The sequence below is a fragment of the Dipodomys spectabilis genome, unplaced genomic scaffold, assembly GCF_019054845.1.
Source record: "Dipodomys spectabilis isolate Male_0828 unplaced genomic scaffold, ASM1905484v1 ptg000669l, whole genome shotgun sequence".
NCBI lineage: Eukaryota > Metazoa > Chordata > Mammalia > Rodentia > Heteromyidae > Dipodomys > Dipodomys spectabilis.
This window is the reverse complement of record NW_024871346.1, coordinates 3,327,967-3,349,380: the sequence shown is the minus strand read 5'-3', so window position 1 is coordinate 3,349,380 and position 21,414 is coordinate 3,327,967. Positions and strand designations below refer to the sequence as shown.

At 37.2% G+C, this 21,414-nt stretch overlaps 1 protein-coding gene across 2 annotated transcripts in view; it reads left to right on the top strand.

Moving 5' to 3' along the window:
- The window catches only part of LOC122101516 (CD2 associated protein), a 40,353-nt gene extending 23,158 nt beyond the window's left edge, over positions 1–17,195 (top strand). For both annotated transcript variants that reach the window (XM_042671860.1, XM_042671859.1), the window contains exons 10-18: positions 146–182; positions 910–975; positions 1,415–1,580; positions 1,927–2,066; positions 9,564–9,676; positions 10,611–10,712; positions 12,030–12,190; positions 14,679–14,742; positions 16,513–17,195. In XM_042671860.1, coding sequence (XP_042527794.1) covers positions 146–182; positions 910–975; positions 1,415–1,580; positions 1,927–2,066; positions 9,564–9,676; positions 10,611–10,712; positions 12,030–12,190; positions 14,679–14,742; positions 16,513–16,554 — 891 coding nt within the window. In that variant the 3' untranslated portion in view covers positions 16,555–17,195. The remainder of the gene's footprint in view (positions 1–145; positions 183–909; positions 976–1,414; positions 1,581–1,926; positions 2,067–9,563; positions 9,677–10,610; positions 10,713–12,029; positions 12,191–14,678; positions 14,743–16,512) is intronic.
- Positions 17,196–21,414: the final 4,219 nt, after the last annotated feature.

Below are 21,414 nucleotides of genomic sequence, written 5' to 3'. Positions count from 1 at the left end.
TATGTGGTGCTGAGGAATCGAACCCAGGGCCTCAGGCATGCAAGGCAAGCGCTCTACCACTGAGCCACCTTCCCAGCCCCAGAATTGTTTAAAGCAGTCACTTAGTATATAACTTGTCAACGTTTTTGCTGTTTTTCTAAAACAGAAACCAAAGAAACCACCACCTCCTACTAAGGGTCCAGGTATGTAAGAAACACATTATCTACTTTGCTATTTTTCTTAGTTTTAGGTTCTAAACCAGTAAGATTGGGTTTAATGTAAACTATTAAGTTTTTATCAGCAAAAATAATAATGTATATACAAGTTTTTAGAACTATGGCAAAATCATGTTAACATGCATTGCAGTAGTCCATTGTTATTATTTTTAAAAGCATAAATGGTATAAAACAGAATCCTAGCTGAATGTAATAGTGTATGCCTGTATTCCCAGCTCTCAGAAGGCTAAGGCAAGATAGTGAGTTTTAAGGCTAGAATGGGTACATAGCATATTAAAATTAAAATATAAACATTAAAATTGGGATTTTGACAATAGCCAACATCTTAGTTATGTGAAACATTGAATTAATAAAACTGATCAAGCTTAACTTGTTTTAGAAAACTTAATAGATTGACCGATGAGTCTTTCTGCCCACACTACCTTCTTTCTGTTGGGATAGAGCCCTGTGAAGGTTTGAGCCTGTCCTATTGTTGGAGTAATGAGCATATGCTCCCTTGCCCAGCTGTTTTTGGTGAAGGGTCTTGAATTTTTTGCCCCACTGGCCTCAAACCATGAACCCTCCTCAGCTTCCTAAGTAGCTAGGATTACAAATTGTGAGCTGGTGTCCAGCTTATTATTTACGTTTTATAAGGTAATGTCTCTAAGCTTACAGTTTTATTACCTTAGAGTTTTCTTAAAATTACTCTCCCCAGCTCCAAAGCCTGACCTGATGTTTGCTGCAGAGAAGAAGTTTTCTCCCCTAAAGCTTGAAGAAAAAGGTGAGACCGATGTTCTCCCCCATCTTCTCCCAAGCAATTCTTCTTTCCTTGTCATAAAAGGATGTCTGCAGTTAATCATTTGTACCAACTTCTCACAAGTGCCTGTGCTTTTTGAAATGTATAGTTTCCTGGGAGGGAATATTTGGTCAAAATGGAATAGGAAGGAATTAAGCTTTTACTTCAAACTGATAGCAGTTTACATTGTTCAAAAATGTAACCTTTTTTTCCCCAGTAGATTGTATTAGTCATAGTTATTTCAACTAAAGTATAGGAAAACAAGCAGTAAATAACTGATTTATTATATATATATAGTGTCCATTAAAATTTAACTGTTTAAATTTAAATTGGAAGTTTTCCAGCTTGACAGTAACTTTTTAAAAAGGAAAAACCTATGTAGTTTATATTGTTGATAACTTGTTAAATGTTTTTTAATCATCAGATGAAAAATCACTTCTGGATCAGAAACCTATTAAACCAACTGCTCCACAGGTCCCACCCAAAAAGCCAACTCCACCTACCAAAGCCAATAATTTATTGAAATCTCCTGCAGCAGTGTACCCAAAGCGGCCCGAAAAACCGGTTCCTCCACCACCTCCCACAGCCAAGTGAGTTTTACCTAATTCTGAGCTAGGCTGTTGACTTCCTACCTTTGTTCTAGGTAGATGTGTTACCTTTGTAAGTCTATAAGTAATTTTGTTTTTTTGTTTTGCTATAGACTGTAGTCTGTTAAATTTAATCTTGTATTCACAGTAAGCTGCATGCTCTGGAAACTTTTTAGACATTTCTGATGCTATTGTGGTCAGTCTTCTGACTGATAATTATGGAAATCATTTTACAGAACAGGTAGTAGTTAGTGTTACTTTATAAATTTTTTAAATGCCCATAAGTTATAATTTTAAAAAGTTGAATTATATACTCAAATGATTTTTGTATATGTTGTGTGTATTTCAGAATTAACGGAGAAGTTTCTATTTCATCAAAATTTGAAACTGAGCCAGTATCAAAACCAAAGCTGGATTCTGAACAGTTGCCACTTAGACCCAAATCAGTAGACTTTGATTCATTAATAGCACGGAGCTCTAGAGAAACAGGTAAGTCAGGCTGGACAATGGTATTGCATTGAAAGAACTGGTCAGTATAGTGTTTACTGTTTTAAGAGATTTGTAAATATTAATTGTAAAAAGAAATACTGAGATTTTTTTTTCTTTTTTAACTCAGTAACCAAAGTAGAAAAATATAACTTACAGGGCCGAATCTTTATTAGTTAACTGATCAGAGGTTTCTTACTGATCAGAAGACAGAAATGAGTAAGTTTCTATACTGGTCAGGAAACCTATCTTCCAGTGTTTTTGCAATGGGATGACCATACTTCCTAAATCAGACAGATATGAATACATTTTAGTTTTTAAAAGTTTGAAACTAAAGTGAGGTGCTAGCGCTCATGCCTGTCTTCTACCTATTCAGAAGTTGAGGTCCAGTGCATCACAATTCAAAGGCAGCCTGAGCAGAAATGTCTGTGAGATTCCAATTCCAAAATAACCAGCAAAAGCTGAGCTGGAGGCATGGTTTAAGAAGTAAAGTATCAGCCAAGCAAGCTTGACACCCTGAGTTCATATCCCTGTACCAGCGTCAATGCCAGCATTAGTTTATATTTGATAAAATTTTCTGAATTACTTTTCTTTTTCTGAAGATGTTCCCAACACAAGAGATTATATTTTTAATGATTATATATCAACAGGCTAATTTTGCTAATTGTTTTTATTAAGGTTTAGGGATGACCTTTTCTTTTTAGCCTGATCTTGTCTGTACTTGGTTTTTGTTGTGTTCTCTGGGTCATAAAAGTGAACATTTGCAGCAGTGGCCTTCTGAGAAAGCCCTCCTAGTTAGAGGAGCATTACTTTGTGATAGTGATTTTACAGTACTTTGCATTTGCTTAACTTTTTACATTTTTTAAGAGTACTTTTTCATATATGTTCTCATTTTATTTTTATAGTAAATCAAGTAAACATGTTGTTTCCCCTTTTTAAAATCTAAACAGTAAGAAATAGATACATCACATATTCCTAATTGTATAAATCAAGAGTGCTTTAAATAACTTTTTTAGCTTTAGTGCTAACACTTTATATTTCCACTTTAACTTTTTTCCATCTTTTGTCAATGCAAAGAATCTAAAGTATGGTAGTTTTTTAGTCTTTTGATTTAACCTTTTATAAATCCTTTTGTTAGGTCTCTTGTAATGGGTAATATCAGATTCACACTGATTTCTGGGAAGTAAAATGTTGGCAATTCAGAGAAATTCACCAAAATTAGTGTTATTTGGTAGAACTCTATGATTTCAAAAATAATTCTATATTCTTTTGTTAAAGAGATTAGTAAAAAAACAAGGTTTCTTTTTAAATTTAAAATTAGCTAGGAATGTGTTTTTCAGTTTAGTTTGAGCCAAAATTTGCACAATTTTATCTATAGAAAAATTAAAGCTTAAAAGTTTTCATACCTTGAGTCTAGCACAAAAAGTGTTTGTGAGGACCATACCAGCCAGCTCATTCTGGCATGTATATGAATACATGTAGTGTGTGAAGTTTGCAAAAGCTGGGTACTATTGGCTCTTTCTGATGGAGTCCTTTGGGGAATTGAAGAAACAGTATTTAAATTTAGAGTATGTATTTGTAGGTCATTTTGTATCATTCTCGAATAATCGCTTTATGTAGTTTGCTTCAGAGTAAGGAACATTTGAAAGAACTTTATGTAAAATGCACCTCACTTTTTTCCTGTACCATTTCTGCACTCACCAACAAGCTGCCCCTTGCAGTCAACATTGCAGTGGTGGAATCCGTTCCTGGTGGTTGGAAAGTTTTACTTTTTTGGAGAGTCTTGTTTTTCTCCTGTATACACAGTGGCTGTATATGTTTCATATAAATAAAGAGACTTGGTTGACAGAGTTTGAAAACTCACTGTTGGTTTTTCCTTAAATAAGTACAGAATAAGAGATTCTAAGACGTGTACAAGCCAGAAAATTCACAGCTAACTTCCAGATAACTATGTCTTATTTCTTGCACTTACTTTGGCTAACTGGTAAACCACACTTACATACTGTAAAGCTCAGAATATTTTGAAGATGGAGTTAAGTAAATATTTGGTGAGCATGGTGAGCAGCTGCTGTGTCCACAGTAGTATTTTAGACCTAGGTACTATGTTTTATCTCAATTAAAGGAATAGTTGCCAGGAGCAAAATGTATATGTCCCAAACATGATTCAGAGGCATTCCTGTGTCCTTTTTTTCAGTAAATGATTAGCTTATACCTTGTACCAAATGATTATTCTGTATCAGTAGTACCTTTCACTAGTATTTCAGCGTTTGGCAAAAGGGATAGGTAGATGGGTGGTATTGGAGTTTGAACTCAAGGCCTTGAGCTTGTTAGGCGAGTGCTCTACAGCTTGAGCCATGCCTCTCTCCTGTTTGTTTTGGCATGTATGTACGTATGGATGTCTTTATTTTTTTCTCATACGGTATGACTAGCCTCAGGCTGAGACACTCATCTCTCCTCTTCCTGCATAGTTGGGACTTATATACATGCCATGTTCTTTGAAATAGGGTCTTGATAACCTTTGCCCAGGCCAGCCTTGGTGGTCATCTATACGCCTGCCCTCCAGAGGCCTGTGATTAGAGGTGTGAGCCAGAGCAGCCAGCCCAAATTTCAGACTTTCCCCAGTATTGGCATTAATTCAGTGAGCTGTGTTTGAGATAGGATCCAAGATTAAGGATGAGATTTGTTCATGTCATATACTCTACACCCACAGCTTCAAGAGAATTTCATGTAGTACTTTTCATCTGTCCTTATTTTGACTGCCTTAACCCCATTACCTGAGGTCAAGACTCAAGTGTGGAATCAGGCTAGCACTCAAACTATTGGATCATTTTTTTATTTCATATGTGCAGACTAAGAATGTTGTACCTGGGCTGGGAAGGTGGCTCAGTGGTAGAGCGCTTGCCTTGCATGCATGAGGCCCTGGGTTTGATTCCTCAGCACCACATAAGAAAAAAGCCGGAAGTAGCACTGTGGCTCTAGTGGTAGAGTGCTAACCTTGAGCTGAAGAGCTGAGGGACAGCGCCCAGGCCCAGAGTTCAGGCCCCACGACCGGACCCCTCCCTCCTTCCCCCCCAAAAAAGAATGTTCTACCTGTACTTGTAAAGATATTAATTATTCCTTGTTCATGAGCTATATTTGTCACTAAAAAGTACTTTATGTGTGTCAGGTTTAGACACAGTTTATCAGTCGCTAAAAAGCGTGGTATGTGCCTCAGGTTCAGGCATAGTTGATATTTCTGGCTTACTTGAAGTTGCACATTTGTGAAATTAGCCTTTACATTTTAGAAAATAAAAAGTGTATGGAAGTCTTTATTCAGTTCCATTATTAGGTGAAGTAATATTGAGCTGATTTACAGTAAAAAGTACACTGACTGCTGTTAAAAATGGAGGTTTAACAAATAGGTTAGTTTCTTCTCCAGCTCTCTCTTCTGATAATTTGGTTTATCCTACCTACTAGAAAATGGGGCATTGAAGTTCTGATGAGTGTTGTCTCTCTTCCACCCCTCCCTCAAGTTAGATCCATCTCATTCTATTAAATATCTATGAAAGATAGGAATTTGACTTGATGGCTCACGTTTTCTTTTTATCAGCTGCATATACATATTCATATATAAGTGTGAGATAATTATATGTATACACACACAAATTCTGGCTTTTGTACATATGAGCCATCCCTAGAAAATGGTTTCCTGTTTCCGTACAGAAGGCAGGACATAACTAAGTCCCCTATACATAGTCCCATATGGCCTGTAACACAGTGGTGTACTGAAGAGCTACTAAGAACCATGTTTTAATTTTTTTCTCCTTTTCAAACACTTAATCAAAAATGGCCTTTAGGGAAAATGTCACTGGCATTACAGTTACTTATGAAGTTCACATGACCCAATTATTTCTAAGTAGTGAAGTTCCTGAGAAATAAAATTATTTTTGAAATTAATTTGAAAACACTAAACAGAAAATTTAGGATAAACATAGCTATTATATTGAGTAAGCTCAACCAGTTAAGGTACTGCTAGAGAGTAGTATGTTAGTTCCTTTGATTTGATTGGTATTTTTCTTTTATAAATTCTTCTAAGATTCAAAGCAAACTTTAGGGGGGAAAATGGATTATTTGATCCTAAAACAGTCATACTGAACAAGGAAATTCCAATTTTATTTTAAGGTTGGCCTATTTTTGTTCGAATAGCTTTCTCAGTATTTACTCTGGAATTTATGATGATATTTTCCTGATGTTTCCTTTTGAGTAATAGACTTTATTTACTCACTGACTTTGGGCTGGAGCTGGGGCTTGAACTCAGGGACTAGGGACTGTCCCTGAGCCTTTTCACGTTAGGCTAATGCTTTCTGACTTGAGTCACAGGTCTACTTCTAGCTATTTTAGTCTCACAGACTTTCCTCCCCAGGCTGGCTTTGAAGCACAATCCACAGATTTCAGCTCTCCTGAATAGCTAAGATTCCAGGCTTGAGCCACTGGTGCCTGGCTTTGAGTCACATTATAAAAAGTGATCTTGTGTCTGAACCAGGATTCAAAAGTTTTCATAGTAGTTTTCTTAATCGAATTATAGAGTATCATCACATAAGGCATTAATGAATAAACATGCACGAAAGATTTTAAAGATGATATTGAGTTAATTTTTTGTAGTGAGATATATTAAAGTACTATTTGGCAATGTATTTTGTTTTATGATACGTGAGGTAAAAAGTGCTTCTTAATTGTAATTACTGTAGTGTACCAAAGACAAATAGTTGGCTAAAAGGGGATTTAATTTTAGTAACAGCTATAAGATAATAAAATACTGCTGTAAAAGCCGGAAGTGGCGCTGTGGCTCAAGTGGTAGAGTGCTAGCCTTGAGCTGAAGAGCTGAGGGACAGCGCCCAGGCCCAGAGTTCAGGCCCCACGACCGGATCCCCCTCCCCCCAAAAAAGAAAAAAAGAAATAAAATACTGCTGTATAACTTTGGCCTCTTAATGTGCTAAGCTATCCTTTCAGAAATTGTCTTGTTCATTTAGAAATTAATAAAAAGGCTTATTACGTTAGCTTAATCTGTATTGAAATACTAATTTTAAAACTTTTTCTCTTGAAAGACAAAGGAGAAAGTCTGAAATCAAATACATACCTTATATATGTTCGGATAACCTGCAATGACTGTCATATGCTATGCTAAACATTGAAATGCTTCTGTTCATTCTACAACTGTTCCTTTTTCCTGCTTTGTAAAATAATTTTTTTGGTTTAGTCTTTTTTCTAGACATTCCTATCCTTGACTTTTCTTTCCAGATTTTGTTTCCTAGCCTGTTTGCCATGTTTCCCTTCTTACGTGTCAGGAAATTATCCTACCCTTCTCCATTTTGGTAAGATAACAATTTATAAAAGAAATCAAAATAGTATATTTAGTAGATAGGTGGTGCACATTTATTTTTTTTTCTTTGTAATTTTACTCAAAGTGTACATGTTTGTTTGTCAATTCTAATCCTTTTGGTTTTCCATTTTAAAATAAAATTAAAGTAATTTTGGAAAAATGGTCTTGATTTTTAATTTAAAATATTCCTTTAAAAAAGAACTTTAAAGAACATTGACAACTTAAAAAAAAAAAAATCATCTTATTTTCTTCCCAAATTGGCTGTTTCATATGGCTGTTAGAAACTTCCACATCTTTCCAGCAACATGCAGCAGTGTAAGTGGCTGGAAGCGTGACACTGCCAGAGTTGAGGGTTAGACCATTGGCGTCACAGTGAATCCAGAGTGCACACTGTGCGTCTGACTCACGTGATAGTTTTAAGTGGAGAGCCTGAGAGAGTCTGAGAATGGTTCAATTGTCTTTTTGTTGTAGACCAAAATAGGACGTATGGAAGGTATTTCACATGAACATGGATCATTTACCCTTTCAGTTTCATTTCTCTTCATTTCTCTCATGTTTTTTGGTTTGTTTCTTTTTCTTCCTGCATGTTGCTTAAATATGCATTTGAAAATAATCTCTGTAGGCCAAATTGATTGTATTTTACTGTTGGAAGTTTTTCTGGTATGTTGTCAATAAGAATCTATTACTATAAAAGGGTATTTTTTTTACCCTTTAAGCTTAATGTGTTCTTTAACCTGCCTTTTAAGAATATCAATTATTTTCTTGCTAGCTAATTGAATTTTGTTTTAAAAATAAAATATTTTAAATATCAAACCTTTTCAGTTATATAATGCATTTTTTTTTACCGTATAACGATTTCTAACTATAGTTTGTTATTATTGACATTTATAAGACAAAAAATATTGAAACAAGCTTATTAGAGTATTCTGATATATTAGTTTGGTGACTTTGTCCCAGATGGAACATAGAAAGTAGCGTGTGGAAACAGATAGCAATAGTCAACCAGTACTTGCAGTTGTAAACTGCTTATTTCCAAGTAGTAATGCCCCTTTTCTGCCTTACTTGTGTTTTTATCTCTTAGAATTCCATAAAGTCTATAAATTACTTTGAGCATGAAATTTGATGAATAAACTTTGAATGTGATAATGACAACTGTCGTTTTAAAGAAACAAATATCTGAGTGCCTAGGAAACTGATGATGTCCAAAATGAGTACAGTGCTAGCCGATTAGATAAGAATACGTGTTACTGCATAGAACATTGTGGCTGGCTGTGGTTATTTCTAGTTTGGAATCTGGGCTACAGGAAGGTTCTTGTGATCATAGAAAGAAAGATTGCCAAGAGGATTTTTCTATCATACATGAGTACTGGGGCTTCAGAGTTACAGAAACTTCTTAAGTGAGGTTTTCTTGACTCTCTAGAAAAACTCAAGGTAATTACGTAGCACTTGTTTCAAAGTGTGAGTTAACTTAGATTTGTCTAGAATCTAAATTACTGGGCCAAATGTCAGTTAGTCCTTGCTGGTGAGGAATCCAGTTCATGAGCTATGCAGTATTTTTCCTGGTGTCTCTTCAATCAGAGACACAGAGAACTCTAAAGACAAGTTTGAGTCCCAACAGTAACACTGGAAGGACGTATATATGAAGGTACATCATGCCTTTGCTTTGTATAGCTAGTAGAGATGGAAATAGTGCGGTGCTGGATACAGATGGATCTTGAAAATTTGATTGCTAGTCCACTAGTTGACATTTGAAACACATTTTATATGTAAAATTTGTGATGTACTGTGATTAATCAGCATTTAAATAGACTGTATTAATAAGTAAGACCTTTAAGATAATAGCTTTTTATGCTCCAATTTATGATACAGATTTATCTTTCCCTAAGAGCTTTCTGTTGAGGTCTAAATCTGTATTAGAAACAACCATTGTTGTTAATAAAAATATTACACTGTAAAATATACCAGCTAGAGAGCATGCTTGTGGTTTAAAGGGTAAGTGTTTTCAAATGCAATATGCAAAAGCATAGTTCAACTTGGGAGCTTTCAAATTAGTCATGCTCTTTTTAATTTATAGTTTAATAACAAAAAAACACTGCTTTCTAAGAGGTTATCAATAGATAATGTTAATTTGTATTCTCTAGATGTTGTAAATTTTGATGACATACCTTCCTCAGAAAACTTGCTGCATCTCACTGCAAACAGACCGAAGATGCCAGGGAGAAGGCTGCCTGGCCGCTTCAATGGCGGTCATTCGGTGAGTCGTACGTCGTACTTATTACAGGAAAATACAGATGCTTTAGGTGACCCAGAGTCCATTTGTAGATGAGAATGAGGAGGGCTTATCACTGCACCAGAGTTTACAAGTCAGGAAGATAACTGTAGGCCAGGAGACATTCTGGCATTTAAGAAAATACAGAAAAAGAGCTAAGTTTAATTGTGGAATCAAAAGTAAGGATGAGACATAAATAGAGAAATGTAAGACCCATAATCACAGAGCACAGGGCCAACAGGGAATATGGGACTTGTTTAATCTATCTGCGGTTAGAATTACTTACTAGTTGCTCATTTTAAGAAAGACTTTTTCTTTGGCCAGTCCTGGGGCTTGAACTCAGGGCTTGGGCACCGTCCTTAAACCTCTTTTACTCAAGGCCTAGCACCCTGCCACTTGAGCCACTACACCACTCCTGGCCTTTTCTGTGTATGTGGTACTGAGGACAAACCCAGGGCTTATGCATGGTAGGCAAGCACTCTACCACTAAGCCAGCCCTTAAGATTTTTTTCTTAGTGGGATATTTGTTGTTTTTGTACTTGTCCTGGTATCTAAGTAGCTCCTTTAAAAAAAAAGAAAAGTTATTTGCTGCCTGGAATATAGGCCATACTTTAAGTTGATATATTTACTTAAGCACTGTTGTGTCTTTAAATAGCCTGGGTAAATGGTTTTTTAATAATTACTGTAAGGTAGTCTGCTTTTGCACTCAAGATACGTGTAACTATGTAGCATCCAGATAACATCAGTGGCAGAAGTGTATCCAGTGTGAAACTGTATAGCACCCAGCTAACATCAGTGGGATATCAGAAATAGAAATGGCAGAAGTATAAAGTTTATTTTATTACTTAGTTACTACTGTTTTCTTCTTTAATCTGTTCTGTGTCTTGATTCCCCCCCCCCCCCCCCCAAAAAAAATCAGCCAACTCAAAGCCCAGAAAAAACCTTGAAGTTGCCAAAAGAAGAAGATAGTGCCAACTTTAAACCATCTGAGTTTAAAAAGGACACAAGCTATTCCACAAAGGTGAGATGCATTGGGGTCTAAGATTTACATTTTTCATAGAATTCTTTGTGAACATCAGCATTACAGAATTTAAGGTATTCCCTTAAGAAGAATTATTCTCAGAAATAAAGTAATTTCTGCTGTAAACGGATTTGTTAACTGGTCGCATGACTCTTCAAGTGTTTTTAATAGAGCCTGCTATTTTAAATGAGTATTCAGTATTTCATATTTTAAGGCATAAATCTATTAATTTCTCTTTAACTGTTCTTGCTAAGCATATACTCTGCAATTAGGTCACATAAAATAATTTTCACCTAACCACTTATGAGGGATAAGAGGTCAGGAGGTAATTACTTGTTTTGCATTTTATGTAGCTTGGCTCTTACCTTACTTAGAACTAAGTATGTATTGGAATGAGCCAGAATACATGGATCTCTCTGTTATATGGTTTTAATGTCTTTGTTAAACTCGTATCTTTTTTTTATTTTTATATAACTAGCACATCTACTCATGTATATGTGTCTTAATTATTCTTAGTTCCATAGCTTGGTTTATTTGACTACTACAATATATCAAAGATATTTAATCTGATTCTGTAAACTGTCAGCAGACTACTGAAATTTACTAACATGACAGTCAAATTTTAGAAGAATTAGGATATGGACTTAGGATCAATGAGCTTACAAATATTTTTATAATTACTTACATGTGAAGCTCTTTGGACATTCTAAGCCATGTTTTTATTAATAGGAAATCAAGAAAACACCTTAATATTGCTAAGACATTCTTGCTTGTAGATGTTACACTATGAAATCTGTCCATACGTAAATCTGATGGGTTTAAAAAAAAATAAAACTATTAGTGTTTTCCATAATAACCACCAGTGATTGCGAGTTTAGTTGTTTGGTGGTTTTGTCAGGGATGAACTTCAAAATGTCCTTTGAATTTCCATATTTGCCACTTATCTTCCAGATTTGGGTTGACTTTCCATTATTCAAATACTTAGAGTAGAAAGTGTTTGATATTTCATGGTTTTGTTTGTTAATGTTGGGACATTTATCTGTATGAGTTGAAGCATCTTGTGAATGAGACTTGAGAAAGCATGAAATTTGTTTCATGTTTACATGAAACAAATGTAGTATGTTTACATGAAACAAAATGTAGTATGCCTACATTTTGACTACAAACCCATACTTGTGGTCCAGTGTAAAATTTTCAGATTAGGAATGGTTAGTCTGTTTAGATTGTTTTATGTCCTTGTTACAAAATTTTTTTGAACTTAAGTATAAAAAAATATAAATAAAACTAGGAAAAACAATCCTTTTATTATGCTTCCAGCCATCTCCAGCACTTTCAAGTGCATCTAAGGCAACTACAACTGCCTTAGAAATCAAAGCAAAACTAGAAGCAGATGATGGGAATCAGAATTCCTTGGATGAACTTAGAGCCCAGATTATTGAATTGCTGTGTCTTGTGGAGACACTGAAAAGGGATCATGGGTAAGTAGTGCCTGTTTTCTCCTGGGAGTACTGCTTTACACAGACTTCTCAACCTTGGTCCACAAAAGATCTAGTAGTGTGACAAGTCTGTAGGGTCATCAGGGTCTCATTGGAATTGTCAACTGTAGCTCTTTGGGTTTAAAAAGCAACTTGAATAGAAAAACTTACTCTAGTAGCTCAATTTTTTAGAAGAGACACCTTATCTATGTTTATGCTTAGGCCAGAAATACGCATGTGCGCGCACGCGCGCACACACAAACACACACATACGTGTTTAGGCTAAAAATCTGGTCAGACGCAGTGTTTTAATTATGCTTGAAAAGAACAAGTAAACCATATTGTGTTTTAGATATAGCATGTATCTAAAATGTATCAGAGGACTTCAATCCTTGTTTCTGCTGCCAGTAAGTTAATATTTACAAAATGGATGCAATATCCTTCTCAGCTCTGAGTCTATCACTTACCTATGCTGAGTACCAAACCCAGAGCTTTGTTCATGCTAGACAAGTGCTGAACCACTGAGCTACACTCCCAACTTTGAAAATATTTGAAATTTTTGATTTATATATATTTTTCTAGTCCCAGGGTGTTAGTTTGGTCTCATGTTAGCTTAATTTGCTTGTTCATGGCTTGGTTCTCTCCTGTTTGAGCTATGTCTCCAGTTCTACTTTTTACTAGTTAGTTGGATGAGTCTCCAAGAATGAAATTTTTCCAGATTGGCTTTGAATTGCAATTTTCTTGTTTTGGTCGGTCGTGGGACTTGAACTCTGGGCCTGGGCACTGTCCCTGCGCTCTTGAGCTCAAGGCGAGAGCTCTACCTCTTGAGCCACAGCGCCACTTCCATGAATTGCAGTTTTCTTATAGCTGGAATTATAGGCATGAACCACTGTCACTTGGCATTCCACGCCCCCCCCCCCCTCCTTTTTTTTTTTTTTTTTGCCTGCCCTGGGGCTTTAACTCAGCCTGGATACTATCCCTGAACCTCTTTATGTTCAATGCTAGTACTGTTCTATTTGAGCCACAGTGCCACCTCTGGCCTTTTCTAAGTAGTTTATTAGAGATAAGAGTATCATGGACTTTGCTGCTGGCTTCAAACAGCCATCCTCAGATCTCAATCTCCTGAGTAGCTAGGATTATAGGCATGAGCCACCAATGCCCATCCTAGAGCTTGAACTTGTCTCTAAGTCTCTTTGTGCTCAAGGTTAGTGCTCTACCCCTTAAGCGATAATGCTATTTCTGGCTTTTTTTGAGTAGTTCCTTGGAAAGAAGAGTCTCACAGACTTTCCTGCCTTGTCTGGCTTCAAACCATGATCCTCAGATCTCAGCCTCCCGAGTTGCTAGGATTATAGCTGTGAGCCACCAGTGCCTGGCTTTCCTTTGTTTTTTAAATGAAGAAATGTGTTCAGAAAGATAGAAGCTGTTTGCTTTATGATTACACAGTATTTGAATTTCAAACCTGGTTACATTGTAAGCTTAATCCTGAAAAAGCAGGCGAAACATCCGAGAGAAGCTAAGTGGCAGAAGCTGAGAGTGCTCACCCCGTCAGTCAGCTCCCATCGAAGACGGCTGCTTGGAACACAGTACAGAGTTCACTTCCAGGGCCATGTTACCTTGAGCCAGTAATGACCATTTTTCTCTCAATTTTCAGTTGGCCTAGGACTCCTTATGAATAACAATATTGAGATTAGCAATGTAAGGTACCAGTAGTTTGTAGAACAATTTTCAGTATCTCTTAGATGGAGAAAATAACTTATATAGCTTAAAAATACACTTTATAATGTTCATACAATACAGAATTTCTTGGATAGTTTGTTTGGAATTTTAGTTGTTGTGAATTTTAACTCACATTAGAGCTGTGAGTTATTCCTACATAAATACTGAGTACAACATACCAATTCTGATTTTTGGATTTTGTTATTTTTATCCTTTTGATACCAAGTGTACTAGTTTTAATGAAGCACTAATTAAACCCACAGATTTGCTTATAGGTGCTCTTAAATTAGCGATGGAGTGAAAACAATTTTTCTGATTTTATATATTCTTTGAAGTGTATGTTACGCATTTCAGAAGTCTTTATTTTCAGCACTTCAGAGTTCCTCTGGAAAAACTGGAGGGAATTTTTTTTTTAATCCATTAGATAAGAGGATCAGCAGGAAAGTGGGGAGGACCATACTGGCATATTCGTAGAGTGATGTGTGCAGTAAAAGTACATGCTTTGTGGTGGGTATCTGCAGCCGTGGGAATTAATCTAAAAATGAGGGGTGAGAGCAAATTACACATACATAGGTGCATTCGTGCATACATGTGTATACATGCAGTATTTTACTCAGTGAAGTTAAAAGTGAGTAGTAATAAGTGCTATCGAGCATTTCCAGTGAGAGAGAGGAGCAGATGGCCTTGAGAAAATCACTTTGGCAGTCCACAGCGTGTGTGCTGACTGGGAATTCTCCTTTAATTTAAGGATTTAATAGTAATGCTTTGTTTCCAGGAAAGAACTGGAAAAACTACGAAAAGAGTTAGAAGAAGAGAAGACAATGAGGAGTAATCTGGAGGTAATTTACCTCTCCCATTATTGAGATTTTTTTATTTATTTATTTATTTATTTATTTTGGGTCCGGTCCTGGGGCCTGAACTCTGGGCCGGCTTTTTTCTTTTTGCTTATGTGGTGCTGAGGAATCAAACCCAGGGCCTTAGGCATGTAAGGCAAGCGCTCTACCACTGAACCATCTTCCCAGCCCTATTGAGATTTTATTGTTTGGTTTTTTTGTTTTTTGTTTTTTTGTTGTTTTTTTTTTGGGGTCCGGTCGTGGGGCCTGAACTCTGGGCCTGGGCGCTGTCCCTCAGCTCTTCAGCTCAAGGCTAGCGCTCTACCCCTGAGCTCCTTCCCAGCCCCCCATTGAGATTGTAGACAGCATAAACTGCTCATACTCTTTTTCCTGTGCGATTGATTCTACTACAAACTCTGCTGTCCTTTGTCAGATGCTCTCTGTAACATGTGGCAGCTTTATGTCTCCTGTTGACTGCTGCACTCTGTTTATTCATGCATTGTCTCTGCTCACTAAAATTGGGATACACCTTTGGACTAAAGGTAATTGTAATACATCAGGTGGATGATTTAAAGGTATTTTCTTTTGATCCAGGCTAAAGACTGAGGCTTGATCCAAACCAATGCTGCTGTAATAGTTAACTAGTAATAATATAATTTACTTATATAATAAGTATAGTTATGTATAAAGTAATATTGTCTGGAAAGAACCTGAAATGAATAAGCCATTCTTGGATGGTTAGAATTCTTTAGGTGATTGAGCATATGACAATTACAGTGGCACAGTCCTCATCATTTAATAGTGAGCTATCGTTAGGCAACGAAAGCATATGTATCCTTTGTGTAGAAGGAGAAGAAGAAGAGGGAGAGTTGCCCGTCCTGCCGCGAGCCTGGCAGGTCTGCACACACTGCTCCTGCCCTGGCTGCGCGGGGGAAGCCTGCTGTCCAGGCTGAACTCGGAGCCACACAGTGCCCTGGTCTACAGACTTCTCCCCAGCCCACTAGACGCGCTGCACGGGGTCCCTCAGACCCCCTGCCCATATGAAGCTCAGAGGCTGCTGCGCGGGCTCTCCAGCCTTCCTCGACTTCCTCTGTAATAAAAGCACTCTAACAGTCAAAAAAAAAAGGCTTTCAGTATTTCCACATGAAGTGAGGGGCCCAAGATGCTCAGGAATTCAGCTGTGGGCTTTACAGCCTCTGACCTTGTCTTAATTCCCATGTCCCTTCCTACAAAGGAAACATGGACTCGAAGTTTTCTACAGGTACTGTGAAAATTTCTTTCAGAAGTTCTGTAAGGAGTTCACATCTTCTCCTACTTTTCCACACATTGAATCTTCATAGAAAATTAATTTCGCAATACTGTTTACAGATGAGAAACTGAAATCAAATAATTTACTTACATCACATAGTAAAAAATGTAAAACAGTTCTTCAGTCTTACTGTTTACCCAGATCTCTTATTTGATTACACATATGTATATTTCAAATACATTTGTATTCAAAAGGTCCTTTTACTTTTTGGAGGCCTGATTTTCTTGCAGTTCTCATTTCAGAAGCTCACATTAACATTACTGTGGTTGAAAGAATGACATTTAGGAACATCTTCTCCATGACCTTTATTTACCACTTTTTTATGCACCATGGAAGATTACATTTTAATGTTTAAATCCAAGTACAGAGGCTTGAGAGTATGACCATGTTAATGACACACAAATACACCAAGAAGCTTCACAAAAGAAAGGGTATTTTATGTCACCCGCTTTATGTTTACATTTTAGGTGGAAATAGAAAAGCTGAAAAAGGCTGTCCTGTCTTCGTGAGGCAGCAGGGACCCAGAGTTCTTCGTGCTCCAGGAGCCAGAAACAGCCCAGAGCATCTCTCCTGACCTCTTAGTTGTGGTGAAGAAACACAAGTGTATGAACTATAGTATCTCTTGAAAAATTAGGGAGACGGTGAAAGGTTTTCTTTTTATATATATATATATATATTTTGTTTTGCCAATATATAAAAAAAAAAGAGGCCTTATTTCTTACTGCGCTGGGATTGCAAACATTTTGTTGTCGTTTGCCTGAAAATACTACTGAATCTGTATAAAAAGGAAAGTTAACAATAGTTTTTTAAATTGAAATTGTAGTATTATTTTTAAAGAGATCTATACTATAAATATGGTGGTATCTTTACAAGTAACCTGTAAGATAAACGATTTGAGAGGGACAAGTTAGCTTTGTAGTTTCCACAGTCACTACTTCCCCGAGTGTAAAAGACAAATAAGCTTTGTGTATGTACATATATACATATATATAAATATATAAATATATTTTTACTTTTAGCTTCTTACCCAGGATTACACTGTTGTGCCTGTTTGTCTGCAGTGCTGTTTATATTTTGGGTGATGAAATAAGAGTTTCCTAGATAGAAACCAGATTGCTCACCCATGCATTTAGTAATAAATAATAAAAATCATTCAACTTTTAGAGTGGTTATATTGCTTGCACTATAGGACTCATAAGAGGAATTTAATTAAAATGGATTATTAAGCATTTGGGGAAATAGGAGCTTTATTTTAAACTCGTGAGGCCTAAGGAAACTAAAATGTCAGTTCTCAGTTTGTGCCTAGAAACTACAGCACATAGGAAGTACACCAACACCAGCCCTATTGCTGTACCTTTTGGTTTGTTTCACAGACTGAAATACTGCTTATTTTATTATATTGTGATTTTATTCTCCATGCTCCTCCTTCTAATTTTTATGATAATAAATATTAGGAAAAGAAAACCCAAATCTTGTCACAAATTCAAAGTGAGGATTCCTATTCAGACAAGTTACTATAGTGTAAATACTCAGGTTTTCAGTGAATCATGTAATTAACCAGATGGACTCATGGAGATGCTTTGGACTGTTGTTTTGATAAATGAATTTAGAAAAAGTGTTACTATCGCATAAAAATAAAATATTGCAGCTTATTTAAACCAAATCCAGTTGGCCATATTATAGTACATGTTCATAGAATGGATGTTAGCAGTTTTGTCAGTCACATGAACAGTTGAACATTTTAAGTTAGAGATGATTTGTCTGAAAGCACAGATGGGTTTATTTGAAGTTAAAGAAATGAATTTTGTTTGTAAAATTAGGTTTTAAGCTTTACTGTAGCAAATGAGTATAAGATACCGAGTACTGGCTATTAGTTCGTTTATTTGTTTTAAGCAACTAGACCAATATTTTTCCTTTTACATTTTTTAAATCATAAAATAAATATTGACGACACATCTGGGGCTCCTGCCTGTTGTCCTAGCTACTCAGGAAGCTGAGATCTGAGGATCGCGGTTCAAAGCCAGCCTGGGCAGGAACCTCGTGAGACTCTTACCTCCAATTAACCACCAGAAAACCTGGAAATGCAGATCAAGTGGTAGAGATAGCTTTGAGCAAAGCAGCTCAGGGACAGTGCCCAGGCTCTTGACTGAATTTAAGCCTTAGAACCAGCACACAAAACCCAACAACCACAAATTTTGTGAAAATTAAATTTTGTCATGTGTTTTCAGTTAAAGGAGAACTGGAGTAGAGATGCCAGTACAAGGATATAAATGTTTAATTCATAACTTTGGGTGTGTACCTGGTGGCCATTTGAGGTCTTTGGGCTCTTACAATGAGGTCACTACTGAACAGAATTGCTGCCTCCTGTTTCCTCTTTAAATGGATAGTCAAATTATTTCCTCATTAAATAAATTAGATCTTTTAATGATAGTCTTTGGGTAAAGCTGTAAACAGTCTGTCTAGAAATCATCCTCCAGTTTTTCCCAAGGATGGGGGTGGAAAGGTTCCAACAGATTCCAGGCTATTCTCAAAAGTTCTTCGGAGCTGTGTGTGGCTGTGGTAGCTGCGGTCCTGACTCCAGCACTGGAGAGGTTGGAGAGTGGGGCGTGAGTAGCAGTCAGCCTGGGCTCCACGGTGAGGTGACGGGTCCTCAGCACCAGGATCATTGTGAGTACTGAAAGAACAGAAAAGTCAGTGGGGTTCTGTGTGTCCATTCTTCTGACCAACCAAGTAATCTTGAATGTAAAGGGAAAAGAATAATTCCTTTATTTTTTTTTATTTTTATTTTTTTGGGGTCTGGTCGTGGGGCCTGAACTCTGGGCCTGGGCGCTGTCCCTCAGCTCTTCAGCTGAAGGCTAGTGCTCTACCACTTGAGCCACAGCGCCACTTCCGGCTTTTTTCTTTTTGCTTATGTGGTGCTGAGGAATCGAACCCATGGCCTCAGGCATGCAAGGCAAGCGCTCTACCACTGAGCACCTTCCCAGCCCCGAATAATTCCTTTAATATGGTAATTTGCCTGTATTTATTCTTGCTCTTGATCTTCTGCTAATTACTGTTCCTGAAGTTCATATCAGAAAACAATATAATTATGGCTTTTACTTAAGGGTTAACAATTTTTTTTCCTCCATGTGAATACGAGTAACAAGACAAAAGGGGATCAGGATGGAATGAATCTGCCTTGCCAAAATATTGCTGAGTGTGTAATTCAGGTTTGCTTTCCTTTGAACCACGTAATACTACCAATTTCCTCAGTGTATTTCTATTCTTTTCCTCTGTGTGCGTATGTATGTGTGTGCGCATGTGGCGTACACGTGTGACCACTGAGCTGTCATTATCACGTTGTTCCCTAAACTTTACAGAAGTCTGACATGCAAAGAGAGTGGGCCTTGTCTAATAGAAGGCTCGCCTTTATGCTTCTTACTGTGATCCCAGAAGAAGAAAAATCCCAGCGCTGTGCTGTTTCTTGACATTTTATGCTTGCATTTAAACTTGAAATGTCTGAGAATGAGACAATCAGTAAAAATCAGAAATGAGAAGTGTTATAATTTAATGGCCTTGTTTTGCTGTAGCAATAAAATGACCAAGTGCAATGACTTAATAAAATCATCTTTTAAAAGTTGCTGCTATGAATATTTTTAGCTGTAAAATTTTCCTCTTTTGTCCTGACTTGCCTTCAATGAGTATTCTGTAATGCAGGTGATGCAGGTGATGTTCTGATAATCTAACATTCCAGAAAAACCACAACATGTATGAGGAATCTCAGAATAATATGCTCATTTTTTACAGGTGCTCTTAAAAAAATGCTTCTCCCTCAAAAGGAAACATTTATAATAAAAAAAGAATTGTTGCCAGTGTGTCAGTCTTTCTTGGCATTCTTCACTAACTTCAGCATGTTTATTTTGACCATGATGAAAATCATATCACTTTGAATTTTCCAAAGAAATAATGACTTGAAAAGCATTAAAAACCTCAAACCAGCACGACATATATTGCACCTTTTGAGTGTGTTTCTTCACCAGAAACTATTGTGTCTAAGGATTATAGGGACAGTTTAGAAAAATTAGGTAGAAGTGCTTGTAGAGTATATTATCACGAAGTCTGCTTAAAAAGGGAAGTTGGTATTCTACTTTTCAGAAGTGTTTCGTGGTATTGGATGTGATGAACTATTAGATGACCGAGATAAAGAGAAAGGAGGTCTGGTACTCTCCCTCTGTTAGTGACCGCAAATCCCTGTGCGAGAGGCAGACACTCCGTTTCTGTACTGTTGACGTTTAGCCATGACCAGCTTCTCGGTTCTGCCTTCCTAGCCGTCCTGCCTGTTTCCTTTCTGGGAAATCAAACTGGGTAAATCAGAAATGGAGATTTAAAAAATTGGAGACATACCTAATGCCTGCATGAGAACTTACTTTCTGTTACTTGGGAAAAACCTGATTTGAGAGAGCAGCAGATTAGAACGTAAGACGACAGAACCCAGGCCTGGAGAGACTTTGAAGCTGTCTAGTCATCCTGGAGCCTCGCCTTCCTGACTGGGTTCCGGGAGCACAAACTTGCTCCTTTGCTTGTTGGATTTCCGAACTCGGCTCCAAAAGTCCGTACAGAAAAGATAGAATTGGCGATGGCAGGGATTGGGCACTCGGCCCTGGGAACTATTCCCAGCATACATACTGGGGCGAGAAGGCCCCCACGCACTCGTGTAAAGCAGTGTCCCAGGGACAAAGTAAGACTGCCAGAAAGCAGTGGCAAAGCAAGTCATTTAAGTTTCTGTAAAATGTTCATTGTGTGAACTCTGGAACAGAAGCCATGCAGGCTCATATTAATGTGTTTTGAACAGTATAATTTTGATTTTGAGGGGGTGGGCAGTCCTGGGGCTTGGACTCGGCCTGCGTGCTGGCCCTGAGCTCTGCTGACAGCTAGCACTCTTACCACTTGAGCCACGGCTCCCCTTCCTGACTTTTTGGTGACTAATTGGAGATAAAAGAGTGATGGACTTTCTAAGAGTGATGGACTTTCTTGCTGGGGTTGGCTTCCAGTCCAGTCCTTGGATCTCTCTCTTGAGTAGCTAGGATTATAGGTTTTTTGTGCGCTCCTGGCATCTGGCTGTAATTGCAATGTTTATTTAAAGGAACATTGAAGATTGTCTGATGCAGCCTTGTGTAGATGGTTTTGTCTGAAGATGTAATTTTCAGATTCAGTCCTGTTCTCAGAAATAAGCAGGTAGCGATTCTGATCTAATGGGCTCTGACACTTTCCAATTAACATTCAAGAGAGACTAGGACTGTGTGTTGATTCTTTTCTGACTCTTAGCCATGAGGAGTTTTATCATTAGCACCCTTACTGTGAGTGCTGCGTACAAGCAAGAAAAGGATGTT